The sequence below is a fragment of the Myotis nattereri genome (assembly GCF_964212035.1).
Source record: "Myotis nattereri genome assembly, chromosome: 3".
In the NCBI taxonomy this organism is placed as follows: Eukaryota; Metazoa; Chordata; class Mammalia; order Chiroptera; family Vespertilionidae; genus Myotis; species Myotis nattereri.
In genome coordinates this window covers 21,311,220-21,337,648 of record NC_138077.1, presented here as the reverse complement: position 1 = coordinate 21,337,648, position 26,429 = coordinate 21,311,220, and the positions used below count along the sequence as shown (strand labels likewise).

General features: G+C 41.6%; 1 protein-coding gene across 1 annotated transcript in view; it reads right to left on the bottom strand.

Annotated features, from left to right (window-relative positions):
- KCNAB1 (potassium voltage-gated channel subfamily A regulatory beta subunit 1) overlaps positions 1-26,429 on the bottom strand; it is a 204,258-nt gene that overhangs the window by 26,096 nt on the left and 151,733 nt on the right. Inside the window, exon 8 of the mRNA XM_081086398.1 lies at positions 23,130-23,216. Coding sequence (XP_080942524.1) covers positions 23,130-23,216 — 87 coding nt within the window. The remainder of the gene's footprint in view (positions 1-23,129; positions 23,217-26,429) is intronic.

Sequence of the window (26,429 nt, the reverse complement as noted above, 5' to 3'; positions counted from 1 at the left end):
CTAAGACACCCGAGTAATGAATTTCCCGGGGGGGTGATTGGGAGCGGGGGGGGGGGGGGGGCTGTTTGTAGTCCCACCCAGTTTGCTCATCAGCCTCTCTCAGCCTGACATTACATTTCCTAAACTGGACAATGAATCACTTTGCCGGAGAGGTGGAGCCAAGTTAATCCTCTTGGCACCAGCCCGATGGGATGCAGAACCAGGGAGCATGCAGAGCCTCAAGTTCAACTGAGTGAAAAGTCACACTCGAGGTTGGATTTCTTCTGCAAAGCAGGTCAGCCGAACACCCAGGAAGCGACATCAACTGGCATTTTCAAGGGGTGCATACTTCAGCTTCTCTGTGTCCCACTAATACCTATGGGTTAAATGTCCTTCAAAAGAATCAAAGTCGAGTTGAGGTGGATGTATTCTTATTTTATTTCTCATAAACAGCACTGTCTAAATTGGTAGGGGACAGGATTTTGAATGAGGCAGAAGGATTAGAACAGGGGTGGGCAAACTTTTTGACTCGAGGGCCACAATGGGTTCTTAAACTGGACCGGAGGGCCGGAACAAAAGCATGGATGGAGTGTTTGTGTGAACTAATATAAATTCAAAGTAAACATCATTACATAAAAGGGTACGGTCTTTTTTTTCAATAGTTTTATTCATTTCAAACGGGCCGGATCAGGCCCGCGGTCCGTAGTTTGCCCACAGCTGGATTAGGGTCTTAGCTTCCTTGCTTGGTTTATGTAAACCATTTTAAATTGCCCTTGGTTGGTGTCTTTCTTTGGAAGATGGGAAAGCTTTTATTCACCATTTCTAACCAACAGAGGTAGACTTTGGCTTATAAGCTAAACTAACTCAGCAACGAAAACTAGGAAGTTTATTCTCCCTTTATAAAGCAAAAGTTATACAACATGTTTTTCTTTTATTGTGCAAATGGAATGATAAACATTTCTGGAAGTTGAAGCCATTTTTAAAATTTCTGCCCCGGAAGTATTCAGGGTTTTGACATCACGATCAGCGTACCACTCCATTTCCTTCCCCATCCTGTTTCATTCAGAGCTTAGGAGTTCATTCAATCAACAGTATTTATTACGTGTCTGCTGAGCTGGGTGCTGGGGATACTGTGGTGAAACACACCTATAGGTAAACACTGATGAGGTTCACAGAGAATAAAATGAACCCCACGATGCTCCCCTATCTCTAGTCTGTAATCAGTGAGATGAGCACAGAACACTGCGCGGCTTGGCCACATGGCCAGCACTGAGACCTTGACCGGAGCAGTTAAGGTGGGGTGGAGGCTGGGAGTACCTTTATTCACTTATTTAACACACAGGATTAAAAGCCTAATAGCTGCCAGGTACTGTGCCAATTGCTGGATTCATCCATGTGTAGAACATACAAACCTCCTGTACTCAGGGGAAGATGGAGATGTAAACAAGTAAGTAATTACAAAATTTGAAGTGTTATGAAGTAAACAAATAGCAGGCAGATATAGAGAATGAGAGGAAAGACCTATTTGGTTAGGCAAGGACGGTCTTCTTGAGGAGTAATGTGTAGGCTTGAAAAATAAAAAGGAGCCAGCTTTGGTAAGAACAGGGGCAGCACAACCTCCAGGCAAGTGGAACAGCATGTGCAAAGGCCCCGAGGCACAACTTAGTGAGTTCCAGCCACCAGAAGGAAGCCATTGCGGCAGGATCTAGTAAGGAAAGAGGACAGAGATAAAAGATAAAGTTGGCAGAGGGAAAACTATGTTATTTGTATGTTATTCAAAGTTTAATGGGAAATCATTAACATTTTTTAGGTAAGGGAATAACAGGATGTGTTTCTGTTTCATAATGCTCTCTCTGACTGCATGGAGAATCCCAGGGGGAGGATTGCAGGAAGCAGGAAGATCTTGAGGAAGGTATTGCAATATTCCAGATAGGAGGCAAGGATGGCTCGGGATAGGGTGGTGGAATAGAGAAATGGATGGATGCAAATATACTTTAGAGGAAGAATCCATAAGACCTGCAGATGGACTGAATGCGGCAGGTAAGGGAAAGGTAGGAATCAAGGCAATGCCACAGGTATCTGGCCACTTAGAGTGAAGGAGACTGAGGGAGGAACAGGTTTTTGGTTTTTTTGTTTTTTTGGGGGGGAGGGGGGAATCAATGGTTCCTCATTGGACATGCAAAAAAAAAAAATGTAAATGCCTGTAACATATTACCAGGAGAGATGTCGTATACAGATAACTGAATGAATGACACAGTAAGCAATGTGGGCTGGAGGTGATATGTTTATTAGTTACCTGTCTATTACTCATACTTAGATTCATGGAAGTAGGTGAGATTATGCAAGGGGAATCTGCAGAGGGAAGAGAGAAGACGTTTTAAGAGCCAGCCCAGAGGTTGGAGATAGGACATTGTGGTGTCAGGGTCATCAGCGACCAGGGGGGCAGGAAGGAAGCCAGAGGGGGAACTGCTTCAGAATCAAGAGCAGGGAATGCTCCGAGAAGGGGCTGTGCCAACACACTGGAACACCGTGAGCATTTAAGTCCAAAGGGCCCCTAACAGTGTCCATTGGATTTGGCCACATGACAGGGAGGTCACTGTGGAGCATGAGAAGAGCAGCTTCATTGTCGCTGGTGTGATAAGGCCAAGGCCAAGCTGCAGCCGATGGAAGAACGGGCGTGGGAAAGGGGAGACGTGAGCGGCAACCTGGGCAGGCCGAGTTTGAAAGTGAATGGAACCAAGAGGGCAGTAGCTGAAGGGGCCCTTGGGGTCAAAGGAGAGTTTTATTTTTATTTAAAAAATACTTTTATTGATTTCAGAGAGGAAGGGAGGAGGGATAGAAACATCAATGCTGAGAGAGAATCATTGATTGGTTGCCTCCTGCTTGCCCCCTACCAGGGGATCAAGCCCGCAACCAGGGCATGTGCCCTGACCAGGAATTGAACCGTGACCTCCTGGCCATAGGTTTATGCTCAACCACTGAGCCACGCCGGCCGGATGAAAGTTTTATTTTAAAGATGGAAGATATAAGAGTAAAGTTGTATGATGTTGGAAGTGATATAGAAGCGGAGTTATTGATGATATGGGATGGGGATTGGGGGAAAAAAGAAGAGAGAGGGAGACTTGTTAAAGTAAGATGGAGCAGGGCAACATGGGGGGGAGGGAGAAGGACATGTCTGCCAACACAGTGGGACCCAGGAGGTTTGTAGAACTCATCATGGGAGACATGGGAGCTCCTGTTTGATGAATTCTATTCGCAATGAACTATCAGTTAAATGAAAATGAGGTGGGTGAGAAGTGAGGGAAAGGAGAGGACACATAGTTCTGAGTGTGGAAGAGCCTATGAAGACGCTCCAGTGTCCCAGCACGAAAGCTGCTGGTGATTCCTCTCTCCCCGATTTGTTTGGCCTCTGGCCCCACAGAGACAAGGTTGGTGGAAGACTGAAAGGAGAACTCCAGGAGTGCTTTTTTCTTTGTCAGAAGCAAAATCGTTATCTTTGAGAACAGTCTATAATGGAAATAGTATCCCAAGTTGAGTTTGTGCAGTTGAGTTTGACTTATTGCAGTATTACAATTTGAAAAAGAGCCAAAGGACAACGAAAATTGTAAAAATGGACCATGTGAACTGAGCTAGCTTCCTCTTTTCTTCTCATTTTGCCTTTATTGGATGAAGGCACGTCTCACCAAGTTCGGGGGAAAGGATGTCTTTAGAACCACATGGACTGATACTAATATCACAAATTGCTCCTGTAATTGTCCCTACAAATTATTTAACAATAAAATGTATGGAAAGAGAGAAGGACCAGGGCTCTACTTTTCAGTTCAATTGTATTTGTAGTAAAAGCTTAACCAGGGGTTCTTATCCTGGAGGAGGCTGCAGGGAGAAATTATGGGAGAACTGAGCGGCCGCAGGTGGAGATTCATGTTGCCAGAAAATAAAATTTAATTTAATGTGATAATAGGATATCGCCATACTGATGGCTGAGGTGGGTTTTTACGTTATTTGAGTACTTAAGGACACTAGAGGGCAGCATTGTTAAGAAAAAAATTTGAGTCTGCTGTTTTACTTGCGTATCATGGAAATGCTTTTTAAAAGCATCTGGTCAGAGCATGGATTCTGAGCGGGGAGAAAGACATCAGGAAAATCATTTAGTAGATTGCATTCACCTGCTTCTTGCAAAGAACACACAGACAGACTGACTCAATCTGGCAACCCAGGACTGAATGTGACCTGCTTTGCTCTTCCAGGAAGCCTTAGCTCCGTGGTTCTCAACCCTGACTGCCCTCTCTGGGCTCAAAATGACACTATCTGGGCTCCACCGAAGTCCTATTATATCAGATCTCTGGGTAAGGCCTGGCATCAAGACTTTAAAAAGCCCTCCCTGAGGATTCTGGTGGGCAGGCTGGGCTTGGGACCCGCTGCGGGGCTGCACCAATGCTCCCAAAGTGTGGCAGCATCGGCAGCCCCTGGGAACTTGTTAGAGAGGCGATTCCCAGGGTCTTACCCCAGATCTACTGAATTACAAAATCTGGGGGTGGGTAGGGCCTAGCAGTCAGTGTTTTAACCAGCCCTCCAAGCAGTTCTGGTGCAGAACAAAGTTTGAGAACCACTGCTTCATGCCATTCCCAAGTAGCATTTCAGTGGCTGCAGACTTCCTCCCACATTTCCTTTCAGCTTTCATGCAATCTGAATGGGCCATGCTATAATTTAAGCTTTAGTTTAGTTATTTGCTTTAGTAGATATGTAAACAGATAGTCACCGTGACATGCATTCATTCTCTTTCTCTCTCTAGCTCTCGCTCGCTCGCTCGCGCGCACACACACACACACACACACACACTTTGATATGAATCAGGATCACCTGATTAATCTCATGAACATGCAGAGGTGCGTGTCCTATCCCACTTCAATGAGCCTGGGCCTTTGTAATATTTTCATCAGCTCTCAAATCTCAAAGTTTGAGAAATACTGTCTAAACTATTGAAAAACTGTTAAATCTTCCCTGTGTGCCTCTTTCCAAGCTGAAACCATTGTTAACTGTTCTTTAACCCACAGACCACAGGCAGCTCTTACTCCCTGAACCCAGCACACACTGGCCTGCTGTAAATGGCACCAGTCCATTTTGCTACCCCGAGGATTCCATTTCCCATCTGTAAGGTGAGGATGCTATTGATCCTGTGGAATCCTTTCCAAGCTTCATAGGAGATAATGTGTGTAGACCAATTTGCGAATCTAAAAGAGTAACACAAACTGGGTAACAAGAAGCAGGATGTGGCCCTGATTGTTTCTTCTCCAATAGGCTCAGATTCTAACATTTTAGTTACAGAAAAATAATGTTGACATTCTTCTGTCAGTAACGTAGGTCACTCATATTTTAAAATGTGTATTTGATGCTAAAGGCTCTAATATAACTATTTATTTTGAGTGAAAAAAAATTGTTGATAAAAGTATTTTTTTTAAATGGCTTTCATACAAAAATAGGTTGCTTTCATTAACCCTTTGTTCATGGGAAATGTTCCCTAGAACTTTGAAAGTTGTCAGCAAGTAGATTTACTGCGTGAACAATAAACCATAAGGACTGAAAATACAAATGTGCAGAAATTAATGTTTTGATCAAATAAAATGTACTCAAGTTCATCTGGCCAGAGGGACACAACATAATAAAAACAAAAGAAACCTCAGATATTCCAGTGCAGTTTCCTCTCACTTGAGAAGAGGAAGTAGAGGCTAGGGGTTCATTGTTTTAAGGCACAATCAAAGCTTGACTCTTATACGTATTTCAAATACGCCTACAAAGTGCCGAGAGTGAATACACAAAATAATAATTGTACTATATAGTGGAATTATGTGATTTTGCTCTGCATTTTCCACGTTTCTGTAAATGTGTGTTATCATACTTTTACAATCTAAAAACGAAAAAAGGTCCCCTAACAAGCAAAGGCACCACTGTCAAGCACTAACATGCCATAGGTTAATTCATACATATTAGGTTTAACGAAATGAAATTGCCATCTTTAGTGATCTAAGGTGGTTGCCTATTGGCAGTGTCCTGCCTGGTTCAATCTTCCTGCTCTCGGATCCTTTCTTTTCTGAGAGGAGAGGAGAGGGGGGTTGGCAGCGGGGGCCCTGGGAGAAGGCGGAGACTCGGTTTCATCAGAGGAGTTGTTGTGAACGCTAAGAAAAACCAGGTCTGGACCCGGGCACAGTGTTTACTCCAAACCAGCTGTTTGTTTCTTATTTCTCTACCTCGACTTGTTTCTGTACTTACGTAACTTCAGAAGCTTGGGCGGTACTGGTTTATGAGCTGCCTCTCGGTGGCTTAGAGGTTCCTTCTCGGTTCTTCATCAGCCTTAATCCTCCCTCGGGGCTCAGCTGAGGGTCTGGAGAGAGAGGACTACCCTTCCTCACAGGAAGGGAAACTCAGACCCGTCAGTGAAATGGCACCATGCTTAGCCGTAAGGCTTGCCGACTGGCTGAGGAAAGCCTGGCTCCGTGAGTCCTGCAGGGCACACACCAGGACTGAGGGGGCCACTCTGTCCTGTCACTGTCACTAACTTGGGCACATTGCTCAACCTTCCTGGGTCTCAGTTTTTTCAAAACAAATGAGCAGATTGCTATTAATTGAGCACATAAGCAATCTTTATAATAACATTTTAGGTGGGTTATAGTTTAATCCCCATTTTATTGATGAAGAAGCTGAGGCTCAGGAAGGTAGTCATGTGGGCAAGTTCTCAGGAGATAGTCTGTATGGCCACTTGTAGCTCTACAGTTTGGTGATTGTCACCTTGAGGGCTTTGTGCAAAGTACACTGTGGGAGAAGGTAGGATAGGGACAGAAAAGTAACATTGATCCCACTGTGTATTTGTGAATGTGTGATGCCTTGTGTGTGGTTATACCCATCCCTCTGCATTTAATATAATATGCTGCTGACTATAGTTCATGATGCATTTGAATGACAAGCAATGTGAGCTATCTTTTTGCTTCCTGGAAGAAAGACTTCAAATCTGACGGCCCTTTGAAAAAGAGCGCTTTAAGAGGGCTTGTGTCTGCGTCTGACCTGTTGAAGCTTAGAGAAGGAGTGATCTTCACAAGAGATTCCTTTACAAGATCAGGATGTCAGCCAAGATGATTCTGGATCAGAACAGCCCAGATTCAAGAGACTAGAAAGGGTTACATGTGGAGCTTTATGTCTCCAAGGACAACGCACTGTCCTCACCCTGCTGCTCCCCGAGAGAACCCTCCCCAAAGGGCACAGGGCCCTCAACCTCTGCTCTGCCACACACGGGTTTCCCCCGACCCTTGACAGTTTGAGCTGAGCCTTTGATATTGCTCAGATGGGACACTTTTAGTCTCACTTTTACCCAAAGTTCAAAGGCCCTGAACAAAATCAGTAGTTGGTAAGTACCCATAAGTTTCAAAGTGAGGTTAGATCATCGATGTAGGATGGGTAAAAAAGGTTTGGCCATCTTTAGTCCAACCCTTGTCTTGAAAGAATAAATGGGTGAAAGTTAAGGTTGAGAGACAATTTAATTGGACTTGTTTGAGTTTGTGGCATATCCCAACCTCCCCATGTCATGCCTCCCATCCCCTCCATCTTTTACCTTATCTCAAACTGAATAAAACTCCAGAAAATTCCATTTGCAGAACATGCAAATAAGAACAGTTCCCCATAGTAAGAGCCTGAACTTGCTGTGACTTCTGCACAGACAGGCACAGGCTGTCCTGGGGACTCTGCTCAATCCTTGTTCAACTCTCCCTAGTGGGAGAGGAGGGGCAGTGGTAGTGGGGGAGGGGGGGGCGGGGCTATGCTATTTCTTCCTCCACCAGACAGGTACCTTTAATCCTAGCAAGAGAGCAACTGTCCGTTACACATTTAGATAAGAATGGCCAAGCGACTTGCCTGAGGCCATGACACAGTTTTCTTATCTTTCAATACCATTCTGTCTTTATTATTTCTTTGTAATCATCTTATCTCTACCCAGTCTTTCCAGCAGCTCACCTAGACCAACTATTGCCTGCTGACACTCCAAGAAATAATTATTTCGAATATGTATCATAAAATCGCACCTTATCCTCCAACATAATCTAAACATGCTCCCCACTATTTCTTATTAAAACCTGGTGATTCCAAATATCAGTTTGCAATTGCTATGTTTGGTTAATACTAAATGGTAGCAATTAAATTATTTAATCAGATCATTTCTGTCCCGATTAAAAGGAGGTAGCATTCAAGGTGAATATAGAGTACAGTGCTATTCTTCCATATACCAAATTCTTTAAGATTTATGAACAGTGGAATTAATTCTAATTCATTTAGAGACATTCAAAATGAGAGTAAGTAAACCCCATTGCCTTAAATTTTGTCTGAAGCAAGGCAACAAATGGACAAATATAAATAAATAAATAAATCTAAGTGAACTAAAATTCCAGGGTTGTGCACATTTCCTAGACACCTGACTTACGTCGTCATCTGTGAAGCTTAAAGTTGTATCATTGGTGGATTGTAGGAATCTATGTTAGTGTCCTGAGGTTTCCTTTGACAATGTCACTGGTCAATTGTTTAAAGTTTGAACATGGGTCTTCTCTGGATATGGGCTATCTCTCTGACATAAATGAAAAAATTAATATTTGGAAAAGGATTCTCTTTCCTTCTCAAGTTTTTGAAGTTTTGCTCTTGTCAATTAAGCCACAAATTTCATTGTAGAATATGGCTGTTTTCATTTGTTTTGGGCTGCTATCACAAAAATACCATAGGTGACTTAAACAGCAAACATTAATGTCTCCCAGTTTGGAGGCTGGGAAATTTAAGATCAAGGTGCTGGCAGATTCAGGGTCTGGTGAGAGCCCTCTTCCTAGTTCGTAGACAGCTTCTCATTGTGTCCTCAAATGGTGGAAGGGGCGAGGGAGCTCTCTGGGGTCTCTTTTATAAGCACATTAATGTCATTCATGAGGGCCCGACCCTCATGCCCTCAGCACTTACCAAAGGCCTCACCTCCTAATAGCGTCACACTGGGGATTAGGTTTCAACATGGGAATTTTTGGGGTGTGGGGGGGCACAAACATTCAGTCGATAGCAGTGACCTAGAAAATTCTCAAAGCAGGTGGTAACAATTATCAATCTTTGCCATAGATAACATTCCCATGAACATCTGATTTTCAATAACATAACGTTTCTTAGTGAATGTTTCAGGATGCGTAATCTACAGAACGTATGCAGAAATAAATGAGAAAATTCACCTGCTATGTAGGTTTATTTGATAGAACAAATTTATCGATGAAACAATTATGGTGGAAGGTATTCTGGTATATGGCAATAAAACCTATCAGTAACACATAGAAAGATGTGATATTAGTTATAAAGATCCCTCATTTAGTCATAATATATAAAAAATCGAAAGATGACATCTTTGAGATTAGCTTTTTATTTTGTGATCCTCTTGCGATTTGGGCTGCCGTTTTTCTTAGAAATGAGGATGTCTCAAACTTCTTGATATATCGGTGGTGTTTTGGATTTGTTTAATGGAATAAGTTATTGAAAACTCAATTGAAAGTCCTTAAATTATAAAAGAGATTTATTGGCAAAGATCGTAATATGTGCTTCAGAGTTGGTTATTCCAAGTCACCGAGGACCACCTTTTTCCTGGCTCTGTGCTCTGCTATCCAGGGCTGGATTCCTTGTGGCATCAGGGTGGCTGGCAGTAGCATCTGTGGCCACCTGATTCCTTGTCCATCTCTGTCCAGGGCTGTGTGCCTCAGCAATCCAAGACTCCTGACATTCACTCTGATTGGGCTGTTTTGTTCACATGAACCAGTGACTCTGAGCTGATTGGCTTAATACAACCCAGAACTCACCTTGGAACTGAGGTCCAGCAAGGGGAGAGGGGAGTGGCCTTCCTCTGGGCCAGTTGTCAGTTTGGGGGAAGCATAGTCACTTACATGAAAATCTGGGTACCTGAGAGGGAGGGGTGACTTCTGGGCTGACAACCAACAATTTCCTCTGTGCTTAGACTGGGTCTGGTTGGGCACACCCACAACAGAGGGATAGGGAGAGAGCTAACTCTATGAGTGTCTACTATGTGCAGGGAGTTTTATCAACATGATTGCATTTAAGCTTTACTACAGAACAATGAGGTGCTATTATTACATTTTCATTTTACATTCGAAGAGACTGAGGCTCAGAGAAATTAAAAACTTGATGAAACCAGGTTTTCACTCCTCCTCTAAAACCAGCCTCACCCACCAATGCCCATGCTCAAACAAAATGAAACATATCTTTTCCCATTTCTCTTCATCTGTACTTATGCATTTCATGCCCACATGTAGAGGTTTAAAATATCTTTATCAAGTGAAGAAGTAAACCTTTGGGCATGTCAAAAGGAAATGTATTACGTAAAACACTCATTAAGGAATGGTTTTCCAAATGTTCATTGAGATACTAAAATATTAATTTAACCAAACCCCACAAGTTCTATGTGGCACCTAATATTTCTATATCCATTATTAATGGAACAATTATTTTTATACTTGGGAACATCTGTCATTGCGTTGCAGATATCTGACTCAAGCCTCACATTTCTAATCTTTTCAATTGTGTGAAGGTCACCATCATTGGTTAGACAGGCGGATGCAGAATCTTGATTTGAAACTTCTTATTCTATTATCCTGTCTGCAGCTTTTAACATTTATACAACTGTCTGTGTATCAGCTGCTTGGGACAGGCTTTTAACTTTATTTTAAAAGAAACTCTATCTTGTGGATGAAAGATTAAAGAGGCAACTTGGCAGAGGATTGATACGAGGGGAAAATATTTATCCTAATGAGATTTTTCTACTGGCAAATCTAACTTCATGCTGTAATAGGAAGCAATTGATATTGCTTCTTGCAAAGTGTAGAGCTGGCCTTGTTGTGGCAGACGTCTGGAAGGAGACGCTATCCTCATCTTAATGATATCAAAAACTCTACCCTTCCGCAGATGTGGCTTCCTGGCAGCCCCAGATCCATTCGGCTCTGCAGAGCTTATCTACATTTGGGAGGAACCTGGTAACTAACCAAAAGGCATTTTCAAAACTTGACATGGTGGAATGGATGCTGTTTAGCAGTGAACTGCCTGGTAAAGAGGAACTACAATGAGGCACCTGTTGCTCTGTATGTTAATATGTAAGGCAGGCCCAGGAGTGGCTGAGCAACAGTCATGGAAAGAGCCATTGTGGAGGAGGCTGGCCCGTCCAGGTCTACCCTGGGATGCTCAGCATTCTTTTCCTCGTATCTAGTTTCCGCTTCACGCTTTGCGTGTTTGTATCTGGAACCCTTGATCACTTTCTTTGGGGCTTTCTTTTCCATTTCTGAGGTTCTGCTCCATCCCTCACCCAAACATGTCTGTTTTCCCTTATTTCTTCCATTAGAATCTTCTGCTAAGGGAGGACTTAGCAAGTTTTTTTTCTTTTTAATATAAGATAGTGTTTCTTTTTAAAAAAATATTTTTTATTGATTTCAGCAAGGAAGGGAAAGGGAGAGATAGAAACATATCAATAATGAAAGAGAATCACTGATTGGCTGCCTCCTGCAAGCCCCCTACTGGGGACCCAGGCATGTGCCTTGACCAGAATCCAACCATGACCTCCTGGTTCATAGGTCGATGCTCAACCACTGAGCCACACCAGCTGAGCAAAGATAGTGTTTCCTGATTATGTCTACCACATGATCCACTACAGCGCCACAAAAGAAAATGTTATTAGACAACTTTGACTTTGCATAAAAATTTATGCAAATTTTGGCTCTATACCATAATAAAGCCTTGACTTTAAAACAATAATAGTATTTTCCTTGACAAATCTTTGAGTAAAACTGACCTGGAAGGAAAATGCCTCATGCTTACTCTGTGGCTTGTCCAACTCTCTTCACCCTCCCACAGCCGCCTTTTCCACATAACACACTTCCCTGTGTTTCCAGAGAAACATGTGCCCAGTTGTGAGACGAAGAGCAACCGGAAGGGCTGAGTGACTGAAGACATGTAATGAATAGTCCCTCTCTTAGACTGGTCTTAAATTACACACAGAACCCTAGTTTGACCTCATCCTTTATGCCCTGAACTTTTGTATATTTTCATGCCCATTTTATGGTGCTCCCTCACATACATGAGGGTATTCTGGAATATTTATAATAACGCTAATTAAGCACTTATAATATACTTGCCTGCTACCACCACTTGGTAGAGCTGCTGTGGAATTGGGAGAGGCTCCCGCCGTGGCAGCTGCACTCGCTGGCCATGAGCCCGGCTTCTGGCAGAGTGGCACTGCCTCTGTGGGAGCACACTGACCACCAGGGGGCAGTGCCTGCATTGAGCATCTGTCCCCTAGTGGTCAATACACATCATAGCAACCGGTCGTTCTGGTCATTCCGCCATAACGGTTGCTTAGGCTTTTATTATATAGACTAGAGGCCTGTTGCACAAAGAGATTCGTGCAATAGGCCTTCCCTTCTCCTGGCTGCGGGCACCAGTTTTCCTCTGGCACCCGGGACCCAGGCCTTCGCTCTGGCCGGAGCCGCCTTCTGTCTTCCGTCTTCACTGCTCCGGCTCGCCTTCAGTCTTCACTCCACTGGTTGGAGTCAACGTATGCAAATTAGCCGCCATCTTTGTTGGTGGTTAATTTGCATATCATGCTGATTAGCTAATGGGAGGCGTAGTGAAGGTATGGTCAATTACCCTGTTTGTCTATTATTAAATAGGATTGTTTTGAACATGAGAAAATTGAAGCACAGCTAAGGTGAACTAGTGAGTGTTGGAGCTAGGGTTTGAAAGCAAGCAGGCTAGCTCTAGCTGCTCTTAGCCATAGAGAACACTCAGCAAGTTAGAAAGAGGCAGACTCGTGCCCAGCCCCGTGGCCCGGGAGCCCCTGATGGAGCATGGCAGGTAGTGAAAGGAGCCAGACGCTCACTGTGGAGCTCCTCTGGGCACCAGCAGGAACCACTTTCTGTTCCTGAGATCACACACTTCACACAGGTGGCTGCTCAGTGAGTGTGTGTGACCACATGCTGCTCCCCTGTTATTTACTCTTTAAAAACAGTAAAATATAAGATAAATAGACATTATGTTTTCTCTCACCCTGCCATGGATTCTCTGTCACAGCCTGCTTTGGCGGCCACTGAGAGAAGCGGTCCGGCTCAGCACAGCCTGTTTGGGAAATGACAGTCGATATCTGGTGCAGGCGTGCTCCTGGGGGGGATGTGTGAGAAGTGGCTGGGCTTCTGAAGGTGGAGTCTTGGGGAGGAAAACTAGCATCGATTGTGTATTTCTAAACCCCAAGGACTGTGCCTGGACTTCAACAGCCATGAGGTCCTCATTACCACTGACAGCTCAGTACTACTGGCATTTTAATCTCATTTGTGTGTATATGTGTGTGTATATATGTGTGTGTGTATATATGTGTGTATATATATGTGTGTATATATATGTGTGGTTATTGTTTTGATCTTTAGTTTTGTCAAAGTAACACGTATAGTTTAGAGTCAAAACGAAAACGCTTGTGACAAAGAGCAGTGATAGTCCTTCCATGCTTCGCCTGCACGCCAGAGGATACCGTTTGCAACATACACAACGTATTCTGGTATCAGTCTCTACATTTTTCACCATTTATGCATTACTATCATGGTCTACATTTTTCCAGACACTATCTATTGACTTGTGGAAGGGAGGGTTTTAGCTTCCATGCATACATTCTTCTACCTTCACTATTTTTCCCATATATTCACATCTCAGTTTAGGATTAAATTAATATTCTGTATTTTCGTTATAATGATTGTGTAGTTAGTGCCCACTACTGAGCAGAGCCATTTAGGATGATTTACAATTTCCTTTCTTCTATTACTTTTCATTTTTCTTTGAGTTGACAATCCCTTCATTAACTTAGTTTTATTTAGAGCAATAGCTAAATTTTTCGTGTTTTAAGCAAATATCTCTCAATATAGTTTTCCACATGGTCACGCTGTGGGGAACTCAGTTTCTTTTTATTTTCTTCCTCTGGTAACATCCCATGGAGAGTCCACCATCCTCCTGCCACAACCTACATTCCCGTCACCCTGAGATTCTCTTCTTCCCTTTAATGGGTTGGATCCCCTGGCTTCCCCTTTGTGGTGTTATCCTCTCACCAACCAAGAGTGAGGAATTCTTTTTGCTTAGGATTCTGAAGGTTTGCTCCATAGTCTTCTGGCTTTCAGTTTTGTTGTTGAAAACCCCTGGGCAATCTTTATTCTCCAACCTTCATGTGCATACTCTATTAAGTCTCTGGAATATTTTATGATGTTTTTCTTTATTTTTTCAGCTATGAAATTTCATTTTAAAGTTCCTCAGTGTGGGTCTTCAGTCATTGTCCTGGATATACTTGGTGGGCACTTTCAGTCGGGGAAACTCATACTCTTCAAATCAGATTTTCTTGTATTGTTTTTTCACTAACTACCTCTCTTCCATTTTACCTGTGCTCTCTAGAAATCTTTTAGTTGAATTGATATTGGACTTCTTGGAAAGAACCTTCATTTTCTTATCTCTTCATTCCTATTGTCCATTTCCTACTTTTGAAAATATCCCTCAACTTTAATGTTCAACATCTTTATTGGTTTTTAAAATTTTTTAACTATATAGTTTATAATCTCTATTATTTTTTCCAGTTTTATGTTACTCTTATTCTCTCTTCTATCTTGTTCTTATTCCACTGATGCAATATCATTTCTTATCTCACCAAGTATATTAATTATAGCTTCTTTAAAACTTTCCTATCTCTCTGCATTGTTCTGTTTTTTTTCTACTGAGCTATTTTAACAATTTTTTTTTTCCATATTGGAGGTTTTCTTTGAATGTCAGGTGATCCTTGGGTTTCCTTTCCTGTTTAAGAGTAAAGCACTAAAATTGTGCTTAGATGGCACTTCTCAGCTAGAACAATTAGGGGACTTGCCACGTTGTCCCACTGGGGTTTTCTTTCACAACAATGTCAGTATCTGGCAGGTTATTTTTTTCTGAGATAGTTAATTTTCGCCAGAGAAATGTTCTCTTAACTTTGCCTGGGGAAAGTGCATGGTTAGTGACCCGAAGGTAAGTGAGAGGGGAGGTCTGGGGTCTCATAACCTTTTTTTAAAGCCTGGCCCCACCGTTCTCTGTGTCTGCTATCCTTTAGACTAGAGCTTCTCATTGAATTTCTCCTGTTGATGTATCCCTTGCCTCCTTCATTGGAGGAGAAAGGCAGGACGCTGCCTACAGATATGGGGACATGACTTTAATAGCTCCAAACAGTCTTTTAAGTAACTGCCTTGTTTCTAATTCCCACCTCAGCCCCATGTTCTGGAACACTGGTGCCTCTAATGCCTTAACCATCTCAGGTTGTGTGGTGCAAATTAACCTGCTTCTCACTTGTGGGCACTTTTTTTCCCCTCGCAAAACACCTCAAGTTTTACTTATGATACAAAAGTATTTACTAAGCGCCACATCGGTACAGAAAACACACAGCCTATATATAGCTCATCCCTTAAAACCAGAACAGCCACATGAAGTCAGCATAGATTCTTATTTTTACTTTAAAAAAAATCTAAGGTCCACACTGGGAACTGAGCTAACCAGCAGAACACCGCCTTGGCAGGAAGATTTTGACAGTGAGAAGGCACTGCAGACCCTTCATTCCAACAGAAAACCTAACCACCTGATTTATACAGAAAAAGTTGGAGCGAGCCTGCACAAACACTCCATGTGCTGAGAAAAGGAGATTTGATCTGCTTCCAGCGGAAGCACACACATGCGAGGCGCCCACAGAGAGCATTCGCGTTCGTGGCACTAACAACTAAAAAGCATACATAATACTTTGTTCTTGAAATGGGTAACCGTGGAACTTCCAAGATTATATCCACTAGGTTAGCCTGAGTAATCATCTAAAAAATAGTTTTCAAAAATGCTTTAAAGAGAGTTCTGGAAATGGGGGGGGGGGGTGGCTACATCAGGACCAGAAGACAGTGACACGGGGACTGCAGGTATAAGAGAGGAGTTGACTTGGACATGTAGCTTTTAGGTAAAGGACATCTCTCTCGGGTGACTCTGACAGCCAAGACTCGCTGTGACCATAGTAGCTCCAGAAATTTCAAGACCAGCAGCTGCTTGAGGAACACCCTAGATAAATGCTCCCAACCAGTAAAAACCCCGTGGGTGTGACACACCAACACGTGGACGTGCTGGGGAAGCCACCAGGTGGAATGCTGGACGTGGACCTGTCCAGAGGGGACGACTCAAGGCCCTGAGAGAGATGCACTCGTGGTCACGTTTAATAAATCTTTTCAGTTCTTCTAAGTCATTTACAATTGCTCCATTCCTTTTCTATTTTCATATATTTTGGTCCCAAGTTTTGAGTTGTCAGCTACTTTCATTAGAAAGGAAGTTTTTATATTAGTTCTTTGCTCTGTATGCTATTTATTGGGTGATTTTTATTTTTGAAGAAAGGGGCAGAAATATTTGACGTTGTCTTCCTAAATCAACAGGTTTCCTTGCTGTTTTCCACATGAGAAAACAGACACTCAGAGATTAGTGGCTTTTACTCTCTATTTCATCAAAATTGCTCTTGTCAAGGTTATTGACGATCCTTGCACTAACACCAATGGATTCGTGGTTCTCAACTTGCTTGAACTGTCATAGCCTTTGATATGGTTGATCACTTCTTCCTCCTGGATGTGTTTTCCTCACCTGTTCCTTGGGTGCCATACTCTTCTCTCCCTCCTTCCAACCTTCTAATGTTGGGGAGCCCCAGGGCTCAGTCCTTGGTCCTTTTGTCTCCCTCCCTCCCTCCCTCCCTCCCTCCCTCCCTCCCTCCCTCCCTCCCTCCCTCTCTTCCTTCCTTCCTTCCTCCCTTCCTTCCTTCCTTCCTTCCTTCCTTCCTTCCTTCCTTCCTTCCTTCCTCTTCCTTTCTTTCTTGAGTGTTCCCAAGTTCATTACCCTGCTCTACTTTTTTTTTTCTGTAACACTTAATTACCTTTTAATATTCTATATAATTTAATTTATTATTGTTTTACTGTCTATTTCCTATCTCTCCTGCTAGAATAAATGTGTCCTTCAAGAGTGGGGATCTTTGCTTATGTTGTTCTCTAGGGTTGAGAGCAATGCTTAGTGTACAGTAGGCACTCACTAAATATCAGTTGAATATGAATAAATGAACGAGCCAGGTTTTAGATTTGAGTATTTTTACTATGCCATGTTCTTCTCCGGGCTATGCTAAGTGCTATAAGGTGACATGTAAAATAGATTCTGTAGGTTTTTTGAAAGGGGCTTTTGACCAGTGCTTAGGAAGGGAGTAGGGGAAATGGGTGGAATTTCATTCTTTTCTATCTCCCAAAATTTTCTTTCTGATCTCTATATCTCCCTTTTTTTTGCTTGCTGTTAAGTTGTTTGTGTGTGTGTGTTTTGTGTGTGTTTTTTTACATGTGTGTGTGTGTGTGTGTATATATATATATATATATATATATATATATATATATATATATATTGTGTGTGTGTGTGTGTGTGTGTTTTGGATTGTGATATATATTTCTGACTGTGACTTGAGAACAGAAAGGTTTGAAAGTCTTTATTGGAGAAATCCAGCTCAATATGACTGAAGCACAGCGGGAAAGAGGAAGAAAGCAGGAGACTAGGTCAGTCAGGGGGCAGCAGCAGGTCATAGATATCAGCCAGGATAACCAGTTGGATTGTTTAACTTGCTTGTTAAGTTTTGTGTGACTTCTTAGGATTAGATTAATATTAATTTAATATAAATTTATTATATAGACTAGAGGCCTGTTGCACGAAGAGATTTTGCCTGTTGCCTATTTTTTCATGACAATTTTTTCCCTCTCTCATCTTCTTAGATAAAAGCATTTACTTCTAGGTGGTAATTAGGTTCATTCCATTACCAAATACACTTTCAATTTCTATGCTAATGATACACTTTCCTTCCTTCTCCAAGTAATGGATAACACAAAACTTTCTTTCCTTTTCTATTGTTTCCCTTTACCCATCCCTTCCATCCACTTGTCCTTAAAGAAAAAATAATTTTCTTATGTAAGTAAATTTGGGATTGACTATAGTAGGGTTTCAAAAAGTCATCTAAAAGTATGTTCTCTAATTCTCATTAATTTTGTATGATTGTCTTCACTGAAGCTAGTCACAACACAAGCTCACCTTTCAGAATTAAAAACAAATTAGCAAAAGCTAAAAATGGGACATATTTAGAAAGGATGGAAAATTCCAGACTGCAGAGGGTAAGCTTTTGTGGTTTCTAATCTTTTCCAGTATTTGAATATTGACAAACAATTACTCCCCAAGGAGAAGCGACACTTTCAAAAGGCTCCAGATTCCTAGGGCAGGTTTGTGGGAGGAAGCAGTGGTGAGATATGAGGGATGTCTATGTGTAATGTATATATTTTATAAAGGTGGCCAAGTGCCTTATTTTATAATTTGTGGAGACTTGAATCTTAAGCACACAAGATTTTCCTAAACTTCTAATTATTTTGGACATAATGATATTTTCTTATGAAGTAAACCAATTTTTTTTTCCTGAAACTAATAGAAGAATTCATTTTCTTCACATGTAATTTAAGTCAGATCTATTTAAATTAGGTAATTAAACATATGTAACTAGAATGTGGAGCAAGCATGACTCATGATAATGTAATCATAACACCACTTAACTTTTCCAGTCTTCCACTGGCTCATTATAGTCACTGGGAAAAAGTGTCCCTTGGCCCTGATGCAAACTCAGACCGGCCCCATGGCTTTTCTGCCCGCTCTGGGCCATAGACAGTCCTGACACCATTTTAAATGATAAACACAGCCTCCACAGCTGTCAATCAAAATTTCAAACTCAGATTCCCTTCCCTTTCCTAGCTGGAACCGGCTCAGGCGAGAAGCCTGCAGTAAAGGGTAGTGACATGGGGCATGGCTGGTGTCTTCATTCCTCTACTTTCTGCTTCTCCTCCAGGCCCTTCTCCTACTGGCTCTGGGTGTTCATCCTTTTCTCAGACACAACCTAGAGGACAGGACCCAAGATGACACCACACGGGGAAACAAACACAGAGGCCCTCCCCGTCACCCCAGCACCCCTCCGGCTATTCCGCTGGAGTAGAGGCTCAGCCCACTGTTCCACCTCTGGATTTGCCCGACACAAGTCAGCTCCCAAGCCACTATATTCCCCAACCATGGGATCATGTTTTCAACTGCATGAGCAGCCTTGAAACTCCCACCCCCAACAGGGGTTGAAGTGAAAGGGCAGCCTTCTCACCCTGCTGGGGTGGATGGTGCTCATAGCACAGTTTTATTCGGAAATGCCCTAGATCCTCTCTCCTCTGTCTCAACCTTTATATTCTTCAAGCAAGTGAGGGGACTTCAGAGTCCCAGAACTGAGAGTGGGGGAGGAAGAGAAAGGAAAGCTCATCTTTACAGAAGAACGCTCACTCATGAAAGGAAAAGGGTTGTGCTCCCCCACCCCCCACCACTGTAATAATGGATGTGGACAGGGATCCTCAGTGGATGCTAAAATCAGTTTGTGGGGGACACAGGATATCATCTAGTTTCAAAGAAACACATCCCATCTTATTAATTACCAAGTCAAAGAGGTACCATCATGGTGGAGAAAGCTGGCAGACGTCATCTTAACTGAGTGGTCAACTTAACATGACCAGTAATGGGACACACTGAGAAGGACCCAAAAAGTCTTCTTGCCAAAAAGGCTTAATATTAATTTAATCCTAGGGAAAACAACTAGACAGATCTAGACTGAGAGACATTCTCTAAAGCAACTGGCTTGGATTAAAAAGAAAAGATAATGTTATTAAAGAGAAAAGAAGGTGGAGGAACTGTTTTAGACTAAGAGAAGAAAAAGCCATGACAACTAAATGCACTGTGGAATTCTTAATTAAATCCTGGGCTTGCCTCCCCATCTACGTGCCCTCCCCCAAAACATAAACAAATCCTATGAAGCACACTTTAGAAGATTTAAATATGGCTTGCTTATTGTATAATAGCGGTGCATCAACGTTAAAGCTCTGGGGTGTGAGGATTGTGTTGTGGTTACACAGAAGAGTGCCTTGTTCTCAGGAGACAGGAGAAAGTGTGGGTGAAATGTCACGAGAGAGAGAGAACAAGGAAGGAAGAAATAGAAGCAAATCAGCACAATCTGGTTAATCTATGTGAAGGGTATTGTATGTTTACCTTTTCAACTTTTCTGTAGGTTTTAATTTTTCAAAATAAAAGGTTGGGGGCAGAAGGAGACATGGAACCAGCCTTCACCCATTTCCTTTGCAAGTACACAAAATGGAGATTGGGCACCTCTCTTTGAAATTTTATTTAATTATGTCTTGGTGCCTGGATGAAACTTCGACTATTACATCTTATTATGCATATCAATCCCTAAACGTATAAACATATATAATGACAATTTCAATTTCAGAATGTATGTGCAGGGCATTGCAATGTATAAAAACATTTCTGCTTATATTGTCTCATATTATTTTTACAACACTCTTGGACAGGGATCCTCAGTGGATGCTAGAGAAGGTAATATTTTTATTTTTCCCATTTTCCAAATGAAGAACTGAGCAACAGAAAGTCTGAGCAACTCAACCAAGTATACACACCTAAAACTAGTGCCCTCACCCTCTGATTGAAGACTCCATTTTTTTTTTCACTACACATATTAAATACTCATACCCGGGAGGGGTTTAACAAAACCATTTACTCTCTTTGTTACTTCATTTTGTACAGAAAGTAAGAGAGAGACTGAAGGGTCTTTATTCACCTGGGAATTCCAGATTAGCAATGGTACAGGTGGCTCTGCTCACCCCATTGAATCAGCATGCTCGTTGACCCTGAGTTTATGCGAGATGCTGCTAAGGGACAGCTGCTCAAGTCTGCAACCCACCTGCCCAGACTAGAGAGCTGAGTAATGTTAGGCTTCGAGTCCTACCCATGTCATTGCAGATCAGCTTCAGCACAATCAGCACAATGAGGAACTTATAGAGATGAGTATAAAAATGAATTCTCCCGAGACCGAGTCAACATCCCCTTCGAATATGGAGGTAAATTTTGTCACAACTCCAGCGATCTTCCAGGGAGATGACCACTCCCACAGGAGGATGCTCACGTGCATCACAAACCCACAGCCCCAGAAATACTGACAGCTCTGTTTCCACTTGACAGCTGGGGTGAGCAGGGCCATCTTCGTTCTCCCTCTGCCTCCCTTTTTCTTAACTAAAAGTAACTTAGGGGGAAAACACGCCCTTTCTGAGCTTGGTGAGAGCCACAGATTTGTGAAGAGGCTCCACAGACCCCAGGCATGTGGTCCACATTTTTTCTTCTTTTGTGTTGCATTAATGATAGGGGTTGAATCTCTTCTGCCTTCACTATTGACTGAAGATGCGAAGAAAGGACAAAGCCGGTGTGTGTGTGTGTGTGTGTGTGTGTGTGTGTGTGTGTGTTAGGGAGAATAGAGCAAGTAGCTAAATTGTAGAGAGTATAAACATATTCTTTCCAAGGATCCTCCCTTCAGATCAGGACTTTATGGAATGAGGTTGGAATCATTGACTTTCAAAAAAAGCACAAAACACAGCACACCTAAACAAATTACTAAAATTCTGTGGCACACCAAAGAATATATTTTTTTGCAGGTTTGACAAAAAATAGGTATACTTTTGATTCAGTCACACTAGATAGCTATTGTTGTCATTTTTTTTTCAATTTGACAATCTAAGGGGAAAAGAGGTCAGTGTATGTTTTAAAAATTCTTGCGGCACACTGGTTGGAAATCGCTGTTCTATTCTGTACATGGTGTAATTGCATAGGATACTTTTCCAAAGTAAAATAGTCACTGGACTTAAATAGGAAGCAATTTCAGACTTTCACAGCTTAAACAGCATTTTCACACATTCACTCATTCAATCACTTTAGTGCTCTGTTTTGATGTTTCATTGAGAACAGTGTGATTCCATATTATCCCTGCAAAAAGCCGTTCTTAGACTAAAAACATTTATAATTTTCCTTATCAAACATTCATTCTTTGCTTTGATAAAAATATGCGTTTTTATGTCATTTCCATGGATTATTATCATGAATTTCCAACATTGATATTGCTTATAGTAAGCTCCTAATTTACTCAGAATCAGGAAAGCAGAAAACGCTAGGAGAACATTATATTTGTCAGAAAAACCTACAGAAAAACTCATATGCACTTTATTTATAACTTTTATAACCTGGATAGCAAGAATAAATCTTTATAGAACCTGGTGTATTACAAGATCGTGAACTACCTTTTGAACCATCAAAGACAAATTACCTTCAGTATAATTTTATGTTGATTACTTTATCCGAATTCTTTGAAATTTATAAATCTATGTCACACTGTAAGCCTCAAATAACAAGAATATTCTTTTCCTCTCTTTTTTCCAAATATTTTCATTCTCATTAACCTTGGGTGATAATCCATGATTGTAAACCTCAGTCAACTAGAACATTCTTTTTAATTTGTCCTCCCAAACTATCTTCTTTCTTAATAATACTAGGTAGGTTCCATAAAATAAGTGCAAATTGAAGGAAATCTGTTTTTAGGAATGCCCTGAAAGTTTTCACAGGAGATGCTCAAAATATTGTCTTCAAATAGTTGTAACAGAAAGAACATAAAATGTTGAAACTCCTTGAGAACCAAAAACCAAATTGCAATGAAGGGTCTCATTTTAAATAGTGGCTCCACGGATTGGAAACTAATCAGACCTAGAGTCATTATAAAATAGGAAGCCATTCAGATGACCTACTTCAAAATAAGATGGCTTGGTTATAAATTCCCCTTCTAATTAATTTTATTGTTTTAGTTGATGGAACCACAGAAGTGAAAAGAACCTGGAAAAAGTGAGTGAGCACTGTACCCAGAAGAAGCCACAATTCCAATGCCTGCAACTACTTTAAAAAGGAATGAAGATGCAGGATGTTGAGCACTGGCTTTGAAGGTAAATACTGAGGCTGAAAGACATCAACTGGAAAGGTTGTTATTTTTCATATTCAGTCAAATCAGTCTGAATACATTTCATTTCCTACTGTGAGTGGAACAGTCATCAAGCTAGAATCAGGAACTCCAGAGTCTTTTATTAAATTTCTTTACTCACCTTCCATGGGGGTGTTACTGTCTGGTCGATTTGCGAAGACAACATCCACATACTCCAGCTGCAGCCTCTGGAGGGAGCCCTTCAATCCTGGGAACAGAAGCAGGACAAAGGGAAAAAGTCCAAAATGAGCACTATTAGAAAGAGTTGAATTTTGGTTATCTTTAAGCATTTACTTTTTTAAAATTAAAAAGCATTAAATTAGTTTCAAGGAGGCACTAAATACAATGATGTGTTACTTGACCCCTAAATCCTTGTAAAACTATGTCAAAGTCTGATTTTTGTCCCCACAAAGAAAAGTCTTAGCCTGGCTTCAGTGGCTCAGTGGTTGAGCATTGACCTATGAACCAGGAGGTCACAGTTTGATTCCTGGTCAGGGCACATGCCTGGATTGCAGGCTCAATCCCCAGTAGGGAACCTACAGGAGGCAGCCGACCAGTGATTCTCTCTCATCATTGATGCCTCTCTCTCTCTCTCTCTCTCTCTCTCTCTCTCTCTCTCTCTCCCTTTCTCTCTGAAATCAATAAAAATATATTTTTTTAAAAATAAAATTCTTTTCTCTATGGCATTAGTATTCCCACGACACTGGAAAATACAGACTTAGTGACCATCTTGCAGTGACTCATGTGTGGTACGGTCCGGAAGCAAAGTTTAGAATAAAAAGCAGCCTAAGAATTTCTTCTTGAAAAATTCAACTAATGTCATGTATTGAATTACTTAATGGACTTATAATGGAAGGGAGGTATATTTATTGCATGGCAAAACATAAAAATAATACATATCATAAATAAGTGACAACCAATGCCACAATGGGTTATAATAGGAATAAAAGGGTTGGCCAGTGAGGGCGTTACTCAACATCTCATTGATTGGAACAAAGTTCGAAGAATCTTAAATACAGCTGAGCTCTATTATTTCTATTACTCCCCATTCTTTTTGGGAAAAACAAAAATACTAGAAGATATAAAGATTGAAGAGGTAATATAAAGGACAGAGAGCTTACAATAAAATCTAGAACCCATAGTCTGTTTCAACTCTAACCATTTTATCACATTCCTATGACTATTCAGAAAAAAATATTTAATTTCAGTAAAATTAATGCTTCCCTGAAATAGAATGTATTGTACATAATATTATGTAACCAAAAGGACAGTGTTCAAGAGTCATTTTATCTCATTTCCATGAGGCACAGCATTTCCTTATCAGCCTATTTAATTCTTCAGGAAGACCGGAGGGTTTTCTCTTTTTATTACAGGCATAAAATTAATTGCATGCTAAATGAGGCTCTTAAAAATTTAAAGTTGGCTCATTTAAATTTGATTTTTCAAACTAGTTTATCGGCCAGCCCCAATTACTTTCTGACAGGAAAATGGAATGCTGGAATATAGTTCCGGAAGTATTTTTCACTCATTAAGAAAGGACTGTCTATGGTGGCAGATGGTTAAAAGAAGCATTGATGAGCAGATTAGGGCAGACAGGTGTTATAAGGTCCAATGCCGGCTCTTGAAAAACTGCAGTGACTTTCAGGCTCAGGGTATTACCAGCTACCTCAAGGGGCAGCTTGCCATTCAATTTAACTTAAAAAGCTCTATGATCTGAGCCACTTTTTGGAAGCAATTGTATGAAGGAGCCGTGGGCAAACTACGGCCCGCTGGCCGGATCCGGCCGTTTGAAATGAATAAAACTAAAAAAAAAAAAAAAAAGACCGTACCCTTTTATGTAATGATGTTTACTTTGAATTTATATTAGTTCACACAAACACTCCATCTATGCTTTTGCTCTGGTCCTCCGGTCCAGTTTAAGAACCCATTGTGGCCCTCGAGTCAAAAAGTTTGCCCACCCCTGAGTTAAGGGGAGGACCGGATCACGAAGCAAACAAATAAACAGGGTGTTACAAGGTCTGAAAGGTTGGAAATCTACCCTGGCATGCTGTGTGATCTCACTTGGCTTATTTCACCTTTTTTTGTGATTCAGCTCTCTGATCTGCAGTGGGGATAACAGTACCTGCTACCTTCAGAACTGCTGCTCCAGAGAGCAAATACAATCAGTTGTAAGTGCTCTGTAAATGCAATAGTCTAGTAACGTGGTAAATAAAATGGTGGTTTTCACATCTCAGAATGAGAGGTGCCAAGGACTGAATGCCAGAGATTTTCACTAGACCTTCTGGTCTTGGAGGCGTTTAGTGACATTCTGGCTCGTGCCTGGCCCTGGGAACAAGGTCCTCCCTCCTGATGATGGCTCTCTCCTCCTGTGTCTCTTCTCAGCAGCTCAGGGTAGGCTGAGAAAAAGCAGGAGAAGAAGCTAGGACTGACTTGGCACTGTTGTGATTGCTACATGATCAGTCACGACTTAAGCCATTCCCTCTTCCATGCCATAAGCATGTTTTGAATCCAAATTTGGTTCTGAAACTGTGCTGGGCTCTGGGAGTATAAAGATGTATGAACACTGCATTCATCCCCAAGGAGCTAGCAGTGCATATCAAGAGCATCTATTGGCATAGGTTCATTATTCAAGGTAATAATGTATGCCCCAAAATAATGGTGTGGACTTGATAGAAAGGTCATTGTAGTTGGTCATTCTTCATCTGTCCAAAGATGACATGGAGCTAGATGAACTTTCTTCTCTGACCTTTCATGTGATTGCAAACCAAATCAGGTAGTCCTTCCTTTTCCTAATCTTGTAGAAATGGCTAACTCATAGCAACATAAAGACATGCTCACCAATGTCTCCTTAAAAGCCATGTAGGGTTATTTCCAATAAACAAATGGTCACGATCTATGTCCACTTAGCAAATGTTTGTTGAGCACTGGCTTGGGGCCAGGTATTGTTTTAAGTTTAAGTAGACATACAAAAATGCATTAACCTTGGCTCCAGAGGGCATCCAGACAGCTAATCATAACCTAAGGAGCTAAGTGCTCCAGGGCAGTGAGTGCACTTGCTGAAGGCACTTTGACCTTAACCTGTCCCTGGACACCTAGGCAATATCTATCTGCTGGAATGAATACAAGAGAAGCAGGGGGAATGCTCCCTGCCCTTGAGAAATGTCGAGATTAACTGGCAATTCCTCAAAAGTCCACAGGATGATAAATTATGTTATACAAAGAAAATGGCTCTCAAGTGACTGTAGGAAAGAGAAATCTAAGTTCATTTTTCTTTTAGGTTCTGAAGTTGAACAGGAACTGTATTATTTATAAGGTGATCCTTAATTCAGTTTAAGCCTGTTGTACAGGCATCTACCTAAAGACAGGAGCTCATTCCAGACATTAAGCAGGTTGGCATGCGCGTGGGTCAGGTGCTCAGTGT